The sequence below is a fragment of the Scyliorhinus torazame genome, chromosome 4 (assembly GCF_047496885.1).
Source record: "Scyliorhinus torazame isolate Kashiwa2021f chromosome 4, sScyTor2.1, whole genome shotgun sequence".
NCBI classification, from domain to species: domain Eukaryota; kingdom Metazoa; phylum Chordata; class Chondrichthyes; order Carcharhiniformes; family Scyliorhinidae; genus Scyliorhinus; species Scyliorhinus torazame.
Genome location: NC_092710.1, coordinates 334,965,049 through 334,986,191, shown reverse-complemented (window position 1 = coordinate 334,986,191; position 21,143 = coordinate 334,965,049). Strand labels below are relative to the sequence as shown.

The window sequence follows — 21,143 nt, the reverse complement described above, 5'->3', positions numbered from 1 at the left end:
GCTGAGCCCGCTCCTGATGAGAACCTTCAATGAGGCAAAGGAGAAAGTGACCCTCCCTCCGACAATGTCGCAGGCATTGATCTCGCTTATCCTGAAGAAGGAGAAGGATCCGCTTCAGCGTGGGTCCTACAGGCCGATATCGCTGAATGTAGACGCCAAGCTGTTGGCAAATATTCTGGCAATGAGAATAGAGGACTGTGTCCCGGGAGTGATTGGGGAGGACCAGACGGGTTTTGTTAAGGGCAGGCAGCTGAACACGAACATGAGGAGGCTCCTGGATATTATGATGCCCTCGGAGGGGGGAGGTGGAGGTGGTGGCTGCGATGGACGCGGAGAAGGCCTTTGACAGGGTGGAGTGGGAGTATCTGTTGGAGGCGCGAGGCAGGTTTGGATTTGGGGAGGGATTTATCGGGTGGGTCAAGCTGCTGTATCAGGCCCCTGTAGCGAGTGTGTCCACAAACCGGCTACGGTCGGAATATTTCAGGCTGCACCGGGGGACGAGACAGGGGTGTCCCCTGTCCCCGTTGCTGTTTGCCCTGGCAATTGAGCCGTTGGCCATTGCGCTCAGGACTTTGTGGGATTGGAGGGGGCTGGTGCGCGGAGGGGAGGAGCACCGGGTCTCCCTCTACGCGGATGACCTGCTGTTGTATATTTCGGACTCGTTGGAGGGGATGGGGGAGGTCATGCGGATCCTGGGGTACTTCGGGAGGCTCTCGGGGTATAAGTTGAACGTGGGGAAGAGTGAGCTGTTCGTGGTCCACGGTAGGGGCCAGGCGGAGAGACTGAGGGGGCTCCCGCTCAGGATAGTGGAGAGGAGCTTTCGTTACTTAGGGATACAAGTGGCCAGGAACTGGGATGCCCTGCACAGGCTCAACTTAACCCGGCTAGTGGAGCAGATGGAGGGAGAGTTTAAAAGGTGGGGTATGCTCCCGCTTCTCTTGGCAGGATGGGTGCAGACTGTGAAGATGACGGTTCTCCCCAGGTTCCTCTTTGTATTTCAGTGCCTCCCCATTTTCATCCCCAAGTCCTTCTTTAAGCGGGTGAATAGGATTGTTACAGGATTTGTGTGGGCGAATAAAACCCTGCGAGTCAAAAGGGTATTCTTGGAGCGTAGCCGGGGGGCGGGGGGAGGACTGGCTCTGCCAAACTTCTGCAGTTATTACTGGGCCATGATCAGGAAATGGATGATGGAGGAGGGGGCAGTTGGAGGCGGCGTCGTGTAGAGGCACCAGTCTAGGGGCACCTCTTTACGGCTCCGCTGCCGTTCTCGCCGGCGCGATACACCACTAGTCCGGTGGTGACGGCGGCACTGAGAATCTGGGGGCATTGGAGGAGACACAGGGGAGAGGAGGGGGCCTCGGTGTGGACCCCGATACGGAATAACCACAGATTTGCTCCGGGTAGGTTGGATGGGGGATACCAAGGCTGGTACAGGGCAGGTATTAGGAGGATGGGGGACCTGTTTATAGACGGGGTCTTCCCCAGCATGCAGGCGCTGGAGGAGAGGTTTGGCCTGCCCCCGGGGAATGCGTTCAGGTACCTTCAGGTTCGGGACTTCCTTAGAAAACAGGTGGGGACATTCCCGCGGCTGCCCCCATGTAGGATCCAGGATAGGGTGGTGTCTGGCGTCTGGGTAGGGAAGGGGAAGGTATCGGACATATATCAGGAGCTGCAGGAAGTAGAGGAAGCCTCAGTGGGGGAGTCGGAGGATAAGTGGGAGGAGGAGCTGGGCGAGGAGCTGGATGAGGGCCTGTGGGCCGATGCCCTGGGTAGGGTGAACACCTCCTCATCATGTGCCAGGCTCGGATTAATCCAGTTTTAGGTGGTGCATCGGGCGCAAGAATGAGTAGGTTTTTGGGGGTGGAGGACAGGTGCCTGAGGTGTGCGGGGAGTCCGACGAATCATGCCCATAAGTTTTGGGCATGCCCAGCTCTTAAAGGATTCTGACAGGGTTTGCAAGGGTGATGTCTAGGGTTTTGGACGCTCGGGTGAAGGCGAGCCCAGCGGTAGCGATATTTGGGGAGGCGGAGGATCCGGGAGTGCAGGAAGCGAAAGAGGCCGAGGTACTGGCCTTTGCCTCCCTGGTAGCCCGGAGACGGATTCTGTTAATGTGGAGGGACTCGAAACCCCCGAGTGTGGAGACCTGAGTTAGCGATATGGCGGGGTTCCTCAGCCTGGAGCAAATAAAGTTTGCCTTGAGAGGGTCCTTGATGGGGTTCTCCCGGCGGAGGCAACCTAGAACATAGAACATTACAGCGCAGTACAGGCCCTTCGGCCCTCGATGTTGCGCCGACCTGTGAAACCACTCTAAAGCCCATCTACACTATTCCCTTATTGCCCATATGTCTATCCAATGACCATTTGAATGTCCTTAGTGTTGGCGAGTCCACTACTGTTGCAGGCAGGGCATTCCACGCCCTTACTACTCTCTGAGTAAAGAACCTCCCTCTGACATCTGTCTTATATCTATCTCCCCTCAATTTAAAGGTATGTCCCCTCGTGCTAGACATCACCATCCGAGGAAAAAGGCTCTCACTGTCCACCCGATCCAATCCTCTGATCATCTTGTATGCCTCAATTAAGTCACCTCTTAACCTTCTTCTCTCTAACGAAAACAGCCTCAAGTCCCTCAGCCTTTCCTCATAAGATCTTCCCTCCATACCAGGAAACATTCTGGTAAATCTCCTCTGCACCCTTTCCAATGCTTCCACATCCTTCCTATAATGCGGCGACCAGAATTGCACGCAATACTCCAAATGCGGCCGCATACAGGTCCACAGATCACTGAAAGGGGCTACACAGGTGGAGAAGGTAGTCAAGAAGGCATACGGCATGCTTGCCTTCATTGGCCGGGGCATTGAGTATAAGAATTGGCAAGTCATGTTGCAGCTGTATAGAACCTTAGTTAGGCCACACTTGGAGTATAGTGTTCAATTCTGGTCGCCACACTACCAGAAGGATGTGGAGGCTTTAGAGAGGGTGCAGAAGAGATTTACCAGAATGTTGCCTGGTATGGAGGGCATAAGCTATGAGGAGCGATTGAATAAACTCGGTTTGTTCTCACTGGAACGAAGGAGGTTGAGGGGCGACCTGATAGAGGTATACAAAATTATGAGGGGCAGAGACAGAGTGGATAGTCAGAGGCTTTTCCCCAGGGTAGAGGGGTCAATTACTAGGGGGCATAGGTTTAAGGTGAGAGGGGCAAAGTTTAGAGTAGATGTACGAGGCAAGTTTTTTACGCAGAGGGTAGTGGGTGCCTGGAACTCACTACCGGAGGAGGTAGTGGAGGCAGGGACGATAGGGACATTTAAGGGGCATCTTGACAAATATATGAATAGGATGGGAATAGAAGGATACGGACCCAGGAAGTGTAGAAGATTGTAGTTTAGTCGGGCAGTATGGTCGGCACGGGCTTGGAGGGCCGAAGGGCCTGTTCCTGTGCTGTACATTTCTTTGTTCTTTGCACCAGAGTGTTGTATAGCTGCAACATGACCTCATGGCTCCTAAACTCAATCCCTCTACCAATAAAAGCTAACACACCGTACACCTTCTTAACAACCCTCTCAACCTGGGTGGCAACTTTCAGGGATCTATGTACATGGACACCGAGATCTCTCTGCTCATCCACACTGCCAAGAATCTTACCATTAGCCCAGTGCTCAGTCTTCCTGTTATTCCTTCCAAAATGAATCACCTCACACTTTTCTGCATTAAACTCCATTTGCCACCTCTCAGCCCAGCGCTGCAGCTTATCTATGTCCCTCTGTAACTTGTAACATCCTTCCGCACTGTCCACAACTCCACCGAGTTTAGTGTCATCTGCAAATTTACTCACCCATCGTTCTACGCCCTCCTCCAGGTCATTTATAAAAATGACAACAGCAGTGGCCCCAAAACAGATCCTTGTGGTACACCACTAGTAACTGGACTCCAGTCTGAACATTTCCCATCAACCACCACCCTTTGTCTTCTTCCAGCAAGCCAATTTCTGATCCAAACTGCTAAATCACCCTGAATCCCATGCCTCCGTATTTTCTGCAGTAGCCTACCATGGGGAACCTTATCAAACGCTTTACTGAAATCCATATACACCACATCAACTGCTTTACCCTCATCCACCTGTTTGGTCACCTTCTCAAAGAACTCTATAAGGTTTGTGAGGCACGACCTACCGTTCACAAAACCGTGTTGACTATCTCTAATCAAATTATTCCTTTCCAGATGATTATACATCCTATCTCTTATAAACCTTTCCAAGATTTTTCCCACAACAGAAGTAAGGCTCACTGGTCTATAGTTACCGGGGTTATCTCTACTCCCCTTCTTGAACAAGGGGACAACATTTGCTATCCTCCAGTCTTCTGCCGCTATTCCTGTAGACAAAGATGACTTAAAGATCAAGGCCAAAGGCTCAGCAATCTCCTCCCTAGCTTCCCAGAGAATCCTAGGATAAATCCCATCCGGCCCAGGTGACTTATCTATTTTCACCCTTTCCAGAATTGCTAACACCTCCTCCTTATGAACCTCAAGCCCTTCTAGTCTAGTAGCCTGAATCTCAGTATTCTCCTCGACAACATTGTCTTTTTCCTGTGTGAATACTGCCGAAAAATATTCATTTAGCACGTCTCCTATCTCCTCGGACTCCAAGCACAACTTCCCACTACTGTCCTTGACTGGCCCTACTCTTACCCTGGTCATTCTTTTATTCCTGACATATCTATAGAAAGCTTTAGGGTTATCCTTGATCCTACCTGCCAAAGACTTCTCATGTCCCCACCTGGCTCTTCTTAGCTCTCTCTTTAGGTCCTTCCTAGCTAACTTGTAACTCTCGAGCGCCCTAACTGAACCTTCATGTCTCATCTTTACATAAGTCTCCTTCTTCCTCTTGACAAGTGTTTCGACTGCTTTAGTAAACCACGGTTCCCTCACTCGAACACTTCCTCCCTGCCTGACAGGTACATACCTATCAAGGACACGCAGTAGCTGTTCCTTGAACAAGCTCCACATTTCCATTGTGCCCATCCCCTGCAGTTTTCCTCTCCATCCGATGTATCCTAAGTTTTGCCTCATCGCATCATAATTGCCTTCCCCCCAGATATAACTCTTGCCCTGTGGTATATACCTATCCCTTTCCATCACTAAAGTAAACGTAATCGAATTGTGGTCACTATCACCAAAGTGCTCACCTACCTCCAAATCTAACACCTGCCCTGGTTCATTACCCGGTACCAAATCCAATATGGCCTCGCCTCTCGTTGGCCTATCTACATACTGTGTCAGGAAACCCTCCTGCACACATTGGACAAAAACAGACCCATCTAATGTACTTGAACTAAAGCGTTTCCAGTCAATATTTGGAACGTTAAAGTCCCCCATAACAACTACCCTGTTGCTTTCGCTCCTATCCAGAATCATCTTTGCAATCCTCTCCTCTACATCTCTGGAACTTTTCGGAGGCCTATAGAAAACCCCTAACAGGGTGACCTCTCCTTTCCTGTTTCTAACCTCAGCCCATACTACCTCAGTAGACGGGTCCTCATCAAACGTCCTTTCTGCCACCGTAATACTGTTCTTGACTAATAATGCCACCCCTCCCCCTCTTTTACCACCTTCCCTGAGCTTACTGAAATATCTAAATCCCGGCACCTGCAACAACCATTCCTGTCCCTGCTCTATCCATGTCTCCGAAATGGCCACAACATCGAAGTCCCAGGTACCAACCCATGCCGCAAGTTCACCCACCTTATTCCGGATGCTCCTGGCATTGAAGAAGACACACTTTAAACCACCTTCCTGCCTGCCGGTACACTCCTGCAACCTTTCCTTGACTTTCTAGGGGAACAGTAAGTGTCAGCAGCAGCATCCTGGGGGGGAGGGGGGGTACTGTTTATATATTGTGAGTTGGGCATGGAGGCAAAACCCACCTTGTTCTGTTTTTTTAAAAAAAATTCTTGTGTAAGAAGTTTCATTGTAAGCTTTGGGCTATGTTTATTGTTGTTTTCTATTACAATTTGTATTTCTAGTTTTGTTATGTAAAAACGCTCATTGGAAAAACTTTAATAAAACATTTATTTTTAAAAACTGTGTTGGCAAAGTCTCTACCAGAGTCCAAGTAACAGCTAAACAGCACTCTCTTATACAGTACAAAGTTGTTGTTTCCCTGATATTGGTATTCTTGCAATTGTCCTGATGTGAGTGTAAAAGTTTCAACAAAATGTCCTTTTTCAGCAATACTCAAGAAACTTATTCCCTCAAATGATTGAGACTCTTTGGAATTCTCCACTTCAGAGAGTTGTAGATGCCCCATTGTTGAATATATTTAAGTCTGAAATGTAAATATTTGGTGTTTAAGGAATCAAGGGTATATAGGAGTGCGTGGAAAAGTGGACATAAGGCAAAGGAGCAGAATTAGGCCATTCGGCCCATCAAGTCTGCTCTGCCATTCAATCATGGCAGATATGTTTCTCATCAACATTCTCCTGCCTTCCCCCCATAACCGCTGATCCCATGATCTTATTGAATGGCAGAGCAGAGTCAAAGCACTCAATGGTCCACTCCTACAGCCTTCTGTTTTCATAGTGAGACTTCATCCAAATTAAAGAACCTCAAATATTAGGGGACATTTGGGTGACTGGTCTGTGATTATTATGGGATGTTTGAGTGACCTGTCTGATTATTATGGGATGTTTGAGTGACACGTCTGATTATTATGGGATGCCTGAGAGACTGGTCTGTGGTTATTATGGGATGTTTGAGTGACTGGTCTGATTATTATGGGATGTTTGAGTGACAGGTCTGATTATTATGGGATGTTTGAGTGACAGGTCTGATTATTATGGGATGTTTGAGAGACTGGTCTGTGGTTATTATGGGATGTTTGAATGACTGGTCTGAGGTTGCTGTGGAATTTATAGTCAATTATTTAGTGGTGACTGGGAGAACAGTGTGAAGTAGGTTAATAGACTCGAACAGGTTGATATTAAGAAGGAGGATGTGCTGCACATTTTGAAAAGCATCAGGATAGATAAGTCCCCTGGGCCTGACGGGATATACCCAAGGTTACTACGGAAACCTAAGAACAAAAGAACTAGGAACAGGAGTAGGCCATCTGGCCCCTCGAGCCTGCTCCGCCATTTAATGAGATCATGGCTGATCTTTGTGGACTCAGCTCCACTCTCCGGCCCGTACATCATATCCCCGAATCCCTTTATTCTTTAGAAAGGTATCTATCTTTCTCTTAAAAACGTTTAAGGAAGGAGCCTCAACTGCTTCACTGGGCAAGGAATTCCAGAGATTTACAACCCTTTGGGTGAAGAAGTTCCTCCTACACTCCGTCCTAAATCTAATTCCCCTTATTTTGAGGCTATGCCCCCTAGTTCTGCTTTCCCCGACCAGTGGAAACAACCTGCCCACATCTATCCTATCTATTCCCTTCATAATTTTATATGTTTCAATAAGATCCCCCCGCATCCTTCTAAACTCCAATGAGTACAGTCCCAGTCTACTCAACCTCTCGTCATAATCTAAACCCCTTAACTCTGGGATCAACCTTGTGAATCTCCTCTGCACTCCCTCCAGTGCCAATATGCCCTTTCTCAGGTAAGGAGACCAAAACTGAACACAATACTCCAGATGCGGCCTCACCAACACCCTATACAATTGCAGCATAACCTCCCTAGTCTTGAACTCCATCCCTCTAGCAACGAAAGACAAAACTCGATTAGCCTTCTTAATCACCTGTTGCACCTGCACACCAACTTTTTGCGATTTGTGCACCAGCACACCCAGGTCCCTCTGCACAGCAGCATGTTTTAATATCTTACCGTTTAAATAATAATCCATTCTGCTGTTATTCCTCCCAAAATGGATAGCCTCACACTTGGCAACATTGAATTCCATCTGCCAGACCCTAGCCCATTCACCTAACCTATCCAAATCCTTCTGCAGACTTCCGGTATCCTCTGCACTTTTTGCTTTACCACTCATCTTGGTGTCGTCTGCAAACTTTGACACATTGCACTTGGTCCCCAACTCCAAATCGTCTATGTAAATTGTGAACAACTGCGGGCCCAACACTGATCCTTGAGGGACCCCACTAGTTACAGGTTGCCAACCAGAGAAACACCAGAGAAGCGAGGGAGGAGATTGCTGCGCCGTTGGCAATGATCTTGCATCCACACTTTCCACTGGTGTAGTTCTGGATGATTGGTGGGAGGCGAATGTTGTTCCCCTGTTCAAGAAAGGGAATAGGGAAATCCCTGGGAATTACAGGTCAGTCACTCTTGCGTCTGTGGTGAGCAAAACATTGGAAAGGATTCTGAGAGATAGCGTTTATGATTATTTAGAAAAACATAGTTTGATTAAAGATAGTCAGCATGGCTTTGTGAGGGGCACGTCATGCCTCACAAGCCTCATTGAATTCTTTGAGGATGTGATGAGACACATTGATGAAGGTCTGGCAGTGGATATGGTGTATATGGATTTCAGTAAGGCATTTGATAAGGTTCCCCATGGTAGGCTCATTCAGAAAGTTAGGGGGCAAGGGATACAGGGAAATTTGGCTGTCTGGATACAGAATTGGCTGGCCGAAAGAAGTCAGCGAGTGGTAGTGGATGGAAAGTATTCTGCCTGGGGGTCGGTGACCAGTGGTGTCCCGCAGGGATCTGTTCTGGGACCTCTGCTCTTTGTGGTTTTTATCAATGATTTGGATGAGGGAGTGGAAGGGTCGGGGTGAGTTAGTAAGTTTGCCGATTACACGAAGGTTGGTGGAGTTGTAGATAGTGTCGAGGGCTGTTTCAGGTTACAACAGGACATTGGCAGGATTCAGAGCTGGGCTGAGAAGTGGCAGATGGAGTTCAACCTAGATGAATGTCAAGTGATTCATTTTGGAAGGTCGAATCTGAATGCTGAATACAGGGTTAAAGGCAGGATTCTTGGAAGTGTGGACGAACAGAGGGATCTTGGGGTCCGCGTACCTAGAGCCCTGCTACCCAGGTTGATAGGGTTGTTAAGAAGGCGTATGGTGTGTTGGCTTTCATTAACGGATTGAGTTTAAGAGCCGCAAGGTTTTGCTGCAGCTTTATAAAACCCTGGTTCGACCACACTTGGAGTATTGTGTCCAATTCTGGGCGCCTCATTATAGGAAGGATGTGGATGCTTTGGAGAGGGTGCAGAGGAAATTTGCCAGGATGCTGCCTGGACTGGAGGGCATGTCTTATAAAGAAAGGTTGAGGGAGCTAGGGCTTTTCTCACTGGAGCTTAGAAGGAAGAGAGGTGGCTTGATAAAGGTGTATAAGGTGATGAGAAGCATGGATAGAGTGGATAGCCAGAGACTTTTCCCCAGGGCAGAAATGGCTGTCACGAGGGGACATAGTTTTAAGGTAATTGGAGGAAGGTATAGGGGAGATGTCAGAGGTAGGTTCTTTACACAGATAGTGGTGGGTGCGTTTAAAACTGCCAACGGAGGTGGTGGAGTCAGAATCATTAGGGGCATTTAAGCGACTCTTGGACAGACACATGGACCGCAGTAAATTGAAGGGGTGTAGGTTAGGTTGATCTTAGAATAGGATAAAGAATAGGATAAACATTGTGGCCCGAAGGGCCTGCACTGTGCTGTACTGTTCCATATTCTATGTAATTGAAGTCCTCATCCGTTATACTATTCTCCTGTATCCCGTATATACACTCTCCAAGACATTGAAATTCTCCCTAAGATGCACCACCTCTATTGACCACAATACTAGCTGGCTTTAACCAGTATCTGGATGTTTGAGTGGTCAGTGATTATTATTGGATGTTTGTGTGGTCAGTGATTATTATTGGATGTTTGTGTGGTCAGTGATTATTATTGGGTGTTTGTGTGGTCAGTGATTATTATTGGCTGTTTGGGTGGTCAATGATTATTATTGGATGTTTGGGTGGTCAGTGATTATTATTGGATGTTTGGGTGGTCAGTGATTATTATTGGGTGTTTGTGTGGTCAGTGAATATTATTGGCTGGTTGGGTGGTCAGTGATTATTATTGGATGTTTGGGTGGTCAGTTATTATTGGCTGTTTTCGTGGTCAGTGATTATTATTGGATGTTTGGGTGGTCACTGATTATTATTGGCTGTTTGGGTGGTCAGTGATTATTATTGGATGTTTGTGTGGTCAGTGATTATTACTGGGCGTTTGTGTGGTCAGTGATTATTATTGGATGTTTGTGTGGTCACTGATTATTATTGGCTGTTTGGATGGTCAGTGATTATTATTGGGTGTTTGGGTGGTCAGTGATTATTATTGGGTGTTTGGGTGGTCAGTGATTATTATTGGCTGTTTGGATGGTCAGTGATTATTATTGGATGTTTGGGTGGTCAGTGATTATTACTGGATGTTTGTGGGGTCAGTGATTATTATTGGATGTTTGGGTGGTCAGTGATTATATTGGATGTTTGTGTGGTCAGTGATTATTACTGGATGTTTGTGGGGTCAGTGATTATTATTGGATGTTTGGGTGGTCAGTGATTATTATTGGATGTTTGCGTGGTCAGTGAATATTATTGGATGTTTGTGTGGTCAGTGATTATTATTGGATGTTTGCGTGGTCAGTGAATATTATTGGATGTTTGTGTGGTCAGTGATTATTATTGGATGTTTGCGTGGTCAGTGAATATTATTGGATGTTTGTGTGGTCAGTGATTATTATTGGGAGTTTGAGTGGAGATGATTAGACAATTATTATTGGATATTTGTGTTGGCCTGCGACTATTATTAATAATTTGAATTTCTGGCCAGACTACCCATTATAATGGGATTTGTAATGACCCTTCAGCTGTTAAACTAGAATGTCACTAACCTTAAGGGAGAAAAAAGAGTGGTTGCACTGCTTCTGTATTCTTCTGTCCTGCTGTGAGATAAGCCAGGATATTTTCCAGCCACTGTGTACTTCCATTCATTCAGATTGAAGAACACCTTTTTTATAAATAAGTTTAGAGTACCCAATTAAGGGGCCATAGCATGGCCAATCCACCTACCCTGCACAACTTGGGTTGTGGGGGCGAACCCCACGCAAACACAGGGAGAATGTGCAAACTCCACACGTAGAGTGACCCAGAGCCGGGATCAAGCCTGAGACCTCTATCCGTGAGTCAGCAATGCGAACCACTGTGCCACCGTGTTGCCCGGAAGAACACCTTTTAAGACTAATTGAGCCATGTTTAATTTTCTTTTGCACTTCTGTTTTGTAATAAAATAAGTAGCCTCAATGTAAAAGTCGAAACTGTGCAGTGCTAATACCCTTACCAGGGTTTTAAAATTTAAATTAGGGGCTGGTTTAGCACAGTGGGCTAAGCAGCTGGCTTGTAATGCAGAACAAGGCAGCAGCGCGGGTTCAATTCCAGTACTGGCCTCCCCGAACAGGCGCCGGAATGTGGCGACCAGGGGCTTTTCACAGTAACTTCATTGAAGCCTACTTGTGACAAAAAGCGATTATTATCATATTGTTATTACCAGTGCATTTTATGCAGATGGAGTTAGAAGGGAGAGGGCATTTAACTCTTACTTCAGTTAACTCCATGTGCCATGGCTACAGAATAATGCCTGTTTTATGACCCCGCCAAATCACATCATGGCAGCTTGAAAAGTGAGTTTTGTTGTTTAAAAAATAAACAAAGAGAAACCTTGTATTGGGAAAAGTGAGCACGAAGCTGTTGATTTGTAAAATTCCAACTGCCATGTAGTTTACTAACGTCCAAAGGAGAAGGAAACATACCTCCCTTACCAGGGGCATTCTACACATTAATGTAGTTGACTCTTAACTGCCATCTGAAATAGTGAAGCCAACTTGCAGTTCCCACTCCATTGCTCAATACTGGGTATGGGCAGTAAATGCCATCCCTGCCTAGGATGCCTACACCCTGGGAATGATTTTAAAATGTGTTCATTAATGAATCGTAACAGAGATGACCTATTGTATGGAATTGTTTGACTTGGACGGTAAGTGCGGCTTCCTTGGATGTTTCATTTTGGAAAGGCTTTTCTTCCATTGTGCCTCAAAGACCTTGCAAGTTTAGAAAGGGGAGAAGCCAAAGAAGGCAGCAACAAAATAGTCGTCATTAATTTATTAGTTGTTAACTTGTGTTTCCTTTCTCTGTTGAAGCGTTCTCGTGCCTGTGTTCCAGCTAGCAAAGGCAGACGTGTAAGATTCTGTCTTTGTTTTACTGCGTGTGTGTTTATATACATACATATGTACACGTGTGTGTATGTGCATTGCTACAAGCCCAAATGCTTCTTTTTGTCAATGCTGCAACTACATGTCCACTGTCCTTTTTCTGCCTGAATTCACTTGTTTTCTCCCTCTCTGCAGTGTGCATGTTGCATCCGTTTATTCTTAATTGCTTCTGCTGTGCTACGCCAGTCAGGAAGCCATAGTGGTCACGTTGTTAAACCTTTTCAATTGTGTTACCCTTGAGTGAAAAGTTGACCTTCTATTCAATTTTTACAAAATCAGTGTATTAACAATGAATCTCAATGCACTTTTTTGTTCCATCACAAGTAAGTGTGATTCTAACTAGTTTTGCTTCAAAGGTGCGATCCATCAAGATTCACAGTGCCTGTGATTGTATGTGCTCGTACCTCACTCAACCGGCTAGTAATGTGGGCAAATGTATCTCATTTGATTTTCATTTCATACATATGTTTTAAACTAAAAACAGAAATTGCTGGAAATACAGAGAACATCGTGCATCATCTGAAAGGGTTCATTTAAAAATGAAACCATTTAAAATCATGTGAATGTTAAGATGAGTTGCAAGCATATTTGTCGTCAGGCAACATATAACATTACCACCAAATAAGTAACGCTCAGGCACTTACAAAAACCAGAGTGAAACGCAAACGCACCTATGACTATCTTGAATAGAGAGCCACAATCCGTTCCATTAAATACAAGCTTAAAATAACTGAACCTGTTTTCTGGTATATGAGCCTTTGTCTTTTGCAATGACATATGTTTCCAGATGGAGATCGAGCCTAACCAGGACGTGATGTCTGCAGGGCTAAACCTGATTTGCTTTTGGAATATGTGCTGAGCCAATTTCAACACAGATAGCCTTTGCAAAGGATAAAGAGACACTGCGGAAAGTGCTCAAAAAGATTTCCAAGAATGATACCAGAACTAAGAGGTTTTCAGTATTGAAAAAACTCTTGGAAAGCGAAGAAACCTTTAAAATTATGAAGGAGTTTGTTAGGGTAAATTTGGCATGGGAAATGGGGGAGGTCCAAAATGAGGGGTCATAAATAGAAGGTAGTCAATAATCAATGCAATTGGAATTTAGGAGAAAGTTTCATGCCTTGAATGCTTAGAATGTGAAACTCACTACCAAATGCAGTGTTGGTATACTTCAGGGAAGGCTATCTGCTCTCCTTAACTGGTGTGGCCTACTTCAGACCCATAGCAACGTGGTTAACTCTTAAATGCTTTCTGAAATGGCCTAGCAAACGACTCAGTTATATCAAACCACCAACAAAGTTTAAAAGGGATTAAACCGTATGGACCACTCGGCATTGACCTAGGCAGGGGTATTTAAAACTGCACACCTACCCTTGTTGACTCTGGAAAGTGCTCCTTACTAACATCTGGAGGCTTGTGCCAAAATTGGGAGAACTGTCCAACGGACTAGTCAAGCAAAAGCCTGGCATTATCTGTAAGGTATGATTCCGTGAATATGACCATGTTCCTGACACCACCATTACTATCCATGGGTATGTCCTGTCCAATCCACAGGATGGAGAGGTGGCGGCGGCACAGTTGGGAGCGAATTTCCCTTTCCTCACTATCGACTCTAGACTCCATGAAGTCTCATGGCTTCAGGTCAAACATGGGCAACAAAACTTGCTGATTATCACCTACCAGCCCCCCTCAGCCGATGAATCAGTGCATCTCCATGTTGAACACCAACTTGGCAGAGACATTAAGTATTATAACGGCACAGAATGTACTCTGGGTGGATGATCTCAATGTCCACAATCACCAGGACCACACCACTGCTGAGCAAGTTGGCTGAATCCTGAAGGGCATAGCTCCTAGACTGGGTCTTCAGCAGGAGGGCAGGGAGCCAACAAGAGGGAAATATCTATTTGACTTCTGTCATGTGAGAGTATCTTTAAGAAATGGGTGTTTAAGAAATGTATCTTTAAGAAATGTGTGTATCAGTGATGTCAGAGTGTGGGTGGAGCTGGGCTGTCTGTTAGTTTTTTTACTTTCGTTTTAGGCTGTTTGCTGCAGGGCGTGTTTTAGTTTCGTTTTCAGAGCTGGATAGCTGCAATCACAGCCAGAAGGGGTAATAGTTTCTCTCTCTGTAATCTAAAAACTGTAAATCGATACTTTGGTGATTTAAAACTAATAACTGCTCTCAGTAGTGACTTTAGCCTGATGTGCTTCTGTTAAAGGTTTTTTAAGTCTTATGGATGTTAAAAGGACAGCTTAAAGGATTACTTCGTGTTATATTCTTTGGGGTTGTATTTGAATTGATGTTGCTAAGATGTTCACTATGTTTTAAAAAAGTTTAACTTGAGTTCATAGAATAAACATTGTTTTGCTTTAAAAAATACTTTTCCATTTCTCCTGTACCACACCTGTGGGGTGGTCTGTGTGCTCCCCATACCACAATCTATTAAAGGTTGTGGGTCAGGTGAACTCCATGATACACTTTGGGGTTCTCTAAACCCTGGCCCACAACACTTCATCCTCACCAATCCACCAGTCACAGTTGCTTCTGAGGAGAAATGTCTTCACTCAGATAGTGGCCTGTGGAATTTGTCCACAGAGGAAGTAGTTGAGGCCAAAACAATGCATGTTTTCAAGGAGCAGTTAGATATAGCACTTAGGGCGAAGGGGATCAAGGATATGGGGCGAAGGCGGGATTAGGCTATTAGGTGCCTCAGTTAAGGCGTTTACTTTTGAAGGCGATTTGTGCAAGTCCGTTTGCATTTAGATTTCGATTTATTGTCACGTGTACCAAGGTACAGTGAAAAGTATTGTTCTGCGTCCAGTCCAGGCAGATCGTTCCATACATGACATGAAATGAAATGAAATGAAAATCGCTATTGTCACAAGTAGGCTTCAATGAAGTTACTGTGAAAAGCCCCTAGTCGCCACATCCCGGCGCCTGTTCGGGGAGGCTGGTCCGGGAATCGAACCGTGCTGCTGGCCTGCCTTGGTCTGCTTTAAAAGCCAGCGATTTAGCCCAGTCATAAATACACAATTTAAATGCATAGTCACAGGCATCGGGTGAAGCACACAGGAGTGCAGTACTACTCAGTAGAGAAGATGTGTGGAGAGACAGTTCAATCCATAACACAGTCATTCAGGCGTCTAGTAAAAGCAGGAAAGAAGCTGTTTCTGAACCTGTTAGTGCGCGTTTTCCTCCCCGATGGAAGAAGTTGGAAGAGAGAATAACCTGGGTGGGAGGGGCTTTGATTATACTGCCCACTTTCCCAAGGCCACGGGAGGTGTAGACAGAGTCAATGAATGGGAGGTGGGATTGTGTGATGGACTGGGCCGTGTTCACGACTCTCTGAAGTTTCTCGGTCTTGGGCTGAGCAGTTGCCATACCAGGCTGTGATGCAGCTAGATAGGAACCTTTCTATGGTGCATCTGTAAAAGTTGGTAAGAGTTAATGTGGACATGCCGAATTTCCTTTGTTTCCTGAGGAGGTATAGGCGCTGTTGTGCTTTCCTGGTCATAGCGTCAACATGGGTAAACCAGGACAGATTTTTGGCGATGTGTACACCCAGGAATTTGAAGCTGTCAACCATCTCCACCTCAGCACCATTGATGCAGACAAGGGCGTGTATGACACTTCCCTTCCTGAAGTCAATGACCAGCTCCTTAGTTTTGCTAACATTGAGGGAGAGATTGTTGTCGTTAGACCACGCCTCTAGGTTCTCTATCTCCCTCCGGTACTCTGACATCGTTATTCGAGATCCGACTCACTACAATTGTATCATCAACAAACTTGTTGATGGAGTTGGAGCCAAATTTTGCCACGTGTGTGTACAGGGAGTATAGTAGGGGATTAAGTACGTAGCATTGCGGGGCCCTGGCATTGAGGACGATCATGTAGGAGGTGTTGTTCTCTATCCTTACTGATTGTTGTCTGTGGGTCAGGAAGTCGAGGATCCAGTTGCAGAGGGAGGGAGCCAAGTCCTACGTTTTGGAGTTTTGATATGAGCTTGGCTGCTATGACATTCCCCAGGTATCCAATAGAAGATTTGAAGAATTGGTGTTCTTCCATACTCGTAGACCGTAATTTTCTAGTCTCTGGAGTGTAGCATCTAAATTGAGGATGCTCTTCATTCTTCCAAGTAACAAAGATATCTAACTAAGCTATGATGTGGAGATGCCGGCGTTGGACCTTCTTCACAGCCTTCAACACGTCATCGATGAAGATGAACATCTTGCCAAAGTCATCCCCACACCCCCACTACTTGCCTTCAAACAACCGCGCAACCTCAAACAAACCATTGTTTGCAGCAAACTACCCAGCCTTCAGAACAGTGACCACGACACCAAACAACCCTGCCATGGCAATCCCTGCAAGACGTGCCAGATCATCGACATGGATACCACCATTACACGTGAGAACACCACCCACCAGGTACGCAGTACATACTCGTGCGACTCGGCCTCGGCCAACGTTGTCTACCTCACACGCTGCAGGAAAGGATGTCCCGAAGCGTGGTACATTGGCGAGACCATGCAGACGCTGTGACAACGAATGAACGGACATCGCGCGACAATCACCAGGCAGGAATGTTCCCTTCCAGTCGGGGAACACTTCAGCAGTCAAGGGCATTCAGCCTCTGATCTCCGGGTAAGCGTTCTCCAAGGCGGCTTTCAGGACGCGCGACAACGCAGAATCGCCGAGCAGAAGCTTATAGCCAAGTTCCGCACACATGAGTGCGGCCTCAACCGGGACCTGGGATTCATGTCGCATAACGTTCATCCCCCACCATCTGGCCTGCGAAATCCTACCAACTGTCCTGGCTTGACACAATTCACACCTCTTTAACCTGGGGTTACCCCATCTCTGGATCTGTAAAGATTTAATCACCTGCTAATGCTCGCATTCCAAGCATTGTCTTGCATCTTTGAATCTGTCTATATATATGTTTCTGGAACATACCTCTTCATTCACCTGAGGAAGGAGCAGCGCTCCGAAGGCTAGTGACATCGAAACAAACCTGTTGGACTTTAACCTGGTGTGGTAAGACTTCTTACTGTAACTAAGCTCGGGGGAGGCAGTGGTGTAGTGGTATTGTCACTGGACTAGTAATCCAGAGACCCAGGGTAAATCTCACTCTGGGGACCCGGGTTCCAATCACATCATGGCAGATGATGAAATTTGAATTCAGTAAAAAAAATTGGGAATTGTGTAATGATGACCATGAAACCATTGTCGTAAAAACCCATCTGGCTCACTAATGTCCTTTAGGGAAGAAAATCTGCCAGCCTTACCTGGTCTGGCCTACATATGACTCCAGATCCACAGCAATGTGGTTGATTCTTAATTGTCCCTTCGATGTCAATTAGGGGTGGGCGATGCCCACATCCCCTGAATAAAAAAAGTTGTCTAAGTCGCACTGGGACTACTTCTAATCCACTTAGAATTTGATCCATGGCACGTTGGAACAACATAGGTACGGACATAATACTAAATGGAAATCTTTTATAGCTGAATAGCTCTTTGTGTTACGATTGTCAACTATTGTGAATCTGGATCCATATTTATCTGGACACGAACGAAATGCTGGCCTCCAGCCATTCGAGCAAATAAATCATCAATTAAAGGCAGATGGTACTGCTCTCCACACAGGACAAGATTGATAGTGTCTTTAAAATCGCCACATATGCATACTGAACCACCTTTCTTCATCACAGGTACTATAGGGGTGGCCCAATCACTTTACATTATCGAGTTCAAGGACCTGCCTCGACTAGCCTCTCTAATTCTGTCTCATCATACGGCACTGACATAGCCTTCAGCATCTTGCTTGACTTTCATCCTTAAATCTTTAGCTTGACTGAAATGTCTTTCATACTTCCCAGCTCTCCATTAAAGACAATGGCATGTTCTTTAAAATCTTCAGCAGACTTGCTTCGGACTCCAACATGAGATTCACCTCGACCAGCTTTTGTTTGACTCTCCCTAGCCAGGTTCTCCCCATTGCAGAGTTAACTTTAATGACGTGCAGGGACAAGTCTGTGATCCGTCTGGTTAGCTGGCCGAGGTGGAGATGGTTAGCAGTTTCAAATTCCTAGGGGTGCACATCTCCAAAAATCTGCCCTGGTCCACCCACGTCGACGCTACCGCCAAGAAAGCACATCGATTCAGCTCCTCAACAAAACCTATTCACTGTCCAGGTTTTTAGCATTATCTTTGATGGTTTTAAGGCAATATGTTGTAGTTTCTCTTGATAAACAGTTTCTGGTACCAATAAAACTGCTGCTCCTCTGTCCATCTCCGTTTTCATCAGTTGTCAGTCCAGTAAAAGAGTGATTTAGAATGGTTTGTTGCACCCGCAAAAGCCATCCGCAAATGTGTGGACGACTGCGTGCCAAAGAAAGCAGTACGTACGTTCCCCAACCGGAAACCATGGCTCAATCACTAGATTGACTCCCTACTGAAGGACAGATCTGAGGCGTTCAAGTCAGACGACCCTGACCTATACAAGAAATCCAGGTACGACCTCCGCAAAGCCATCCGAGATGCCAAGAGAGAATATCAAACCAAGCTGGAGTCACAGACAGACCCTCGGCGATTGTGGCAAGGACTAAACAACATAACAGGCTACAAAGCGAAGCCGAGCAGTATCTCTGGCAGCAGCGCACCCCTCCCTGATGAACTCAATGCATTCTATGCTCAGTTCGAGCAGGTAACCAACAATCCACTGTCAAGTGCCCCAGCAGCCCATAACTCACCCATACCCACCATCACAGCTTCCAAGGTCAGATCGGCCTTCCTGAAAGTGAACCCTCGGAAGATGACGGGCCCGGACGGGATCCCTGGTCGTGCACTCAGAGCCTGCGCGGACCAGTTGGCAGAGGTATTCGCAGACATCTTTAACCTGTCCCTACTCCACTCCGAGGTCCTCACCTGCTTCAAGAAGACCACCATTATACCAGTGCCAAAGAAGAACCAGGCAATGTGCCTCACTGACTACTGTCCGGTGGCCCTGACTTCAGTCGTAATGTAGCGCATCAAGAGGTTGGTCATGAAGTGCATCACCTCCATACTCCCAGAACACCTTGATCCACTGCAATTCGCATACCGCTGCAACCGGTCCACATCAGACACCATTTCCCTGGCCCTACACTCATCCCTAGAGCATCTCGACAACAAGGACCCCTACATCAGACTCCTATTTATTGACTACAGCTCTGCCTTCAAATCCATAATCCTAGCCAAGCTCATATCAAAGCTCCAAAACCTAGGACTTGGCTCCCCACTCTGCAACTGGATCCTCGATTTTCTGACCAGTAGACCACAATCAGTAAGAATGAACAACAACAGTTCCTCCACGATAGTCCTCAACATCGGGGCCCCGCAAGGCTGCGTACTTAGCTCCCTACTCTACTCCCTGTACACACACGACTGCGTGGCAAAATTTGGTTCCAACTCCATCTACAAGTTTTCTGACGATACGACCATAGTGGGCCGGATCTCGAATAACGATGAGTCAGAATACAGGAGAGAGATAGAGAACCTAATGGAGTGGTGTAGCGACAACTATCTATCCCTCAATGCCAGCAAAACTAAAGAGCTGGTCGTTGACTTCAGGAAGCAAAATACTGTACACACCCCTGTCAGCATCAACGGGGCCGAGGTGGAGATGGTTAACAGTTTCAAATTCCTAGGGGTGCACATCTCCAAAAATCTGTCCTGGTCCACCCACGTCGGGAAACTAAGGAAATTTGGCATGTCCACATTAACCCTTACCAACTTTTATAGATGCACCATAGAAAGCATCCTATCAGGCTGCATCACAGCCTGGTATGGCAACTGCTCGGCCCAGGACCTCAAGAAACTTCAGAGAGTCATGAACACCGCCCAGTCCATCACATCATAGATTATCATCATACAATTTACAGAGCAGAAGGAGGCCGTTCAGCCCATCGAGTCTGCACCGGCTCTTGGAAAGAGCACCCTACCCAAGGTCAACACCGCCACCCTATCCCCATAACCCAGTAACCCCACCCAACACTAAGGGCAATTTTGGGCACTAAGGGCAATTTATCATGGCCAATCTACCTAACCCGCACATCTTTGGACTGTGGGAGGAAACCGGAGCACCCGGAGGAAACCCACACACACACGGGGAGGACGCGCAGACTCCGCACAGACAGTGACCCAAGCCAGAATCGAACCTGGGACCCTGGAGCTGTGAAGCAATTGTGCTATCCACAAGGCTACCGTGCTGCCCTCAACATGAACCTGCCTCCCATCCATTGACTCCATTTACACCTCCCGCTGCCTGGGGAAAGCGGGCAGCATAATCAAAGATCCCTCCCACCCGGCTTACTCACTCTTCTAACTTCTTTCATCGGGCAGGAGATACAGAAGTCTGAGAATACGCACGAACAGACTCAAAAACAGCTTCTTCCCCGCTGTTACCAGACTCCTAAGTGACCCTCTCATGGACTGACCTGATTAATACTACACCCCTGTATGCTTCATCCGATGCTGGTGCTTATGTAGTTACATTGTGTACCTTGTGTTGCCCGATTATGTATTTTCTGTTATTCCCATGTACTTTCAAAAATATATATATTTATTCAAATTTTTCAACAGATTTTCAACAAACCCCACCCCCAACAAAAAGAGCGAAACAAGAACACAACCATCGAAAATTGTACATTGGATTTCCCCCATATACAATAACCCCCCCCATATGACATTTAAAAGCACCAATAGGGAAGACTCACCCAAACGCCCCCCCAAAAGAAACCCTCCCCTCTCCCCGCCTCTGGGCTGCTGCTGCTGACCTCCTCCTAACGCTCCGCGAGATGTTCTAGGAACGGTTGCCACCGCCTGAGGAACCCCTGCACAGACCCTCGCAAGGCAAACTTTATCCTCTCCAGCTTGATGAACCCTGCCATGTC

At 46.5% G+C, this 21,143-nt stretch overlaps 1 protein-coding gene across 9 annotated transcripts in view; it reads left to right on the top strand.

Annotated features, from left to right (window-relative positions):
• Positions 1 to 21,143, top strand: part of LOC140411160 (serine/threonine-protein kinase MRCK alpha-like) — a 900,765-nt gene that overhangs the window by 683,772 nt on the left and 195,850 nt on the right. For 6 of the 9 annotated variants that reach the window (XM_072500235.1, XM_072500230.1, XM_072500232.1 and 3 more), the window contains one exon: positions 12,138 to 12,176. The exons of the other annotated variants lie outside the window; for them this stretch is intronic. In XM_072500235.1, coding sequence (XP_072356336.1) covers positions 12,138 to 12,176 — 39 coding nt within the window. The remainder of the gene's footprint in view (positions 1 to 12,137; positions 12,177 to 21,143) is intronic. 9 annotated transcript variants of the gene reach the window in all.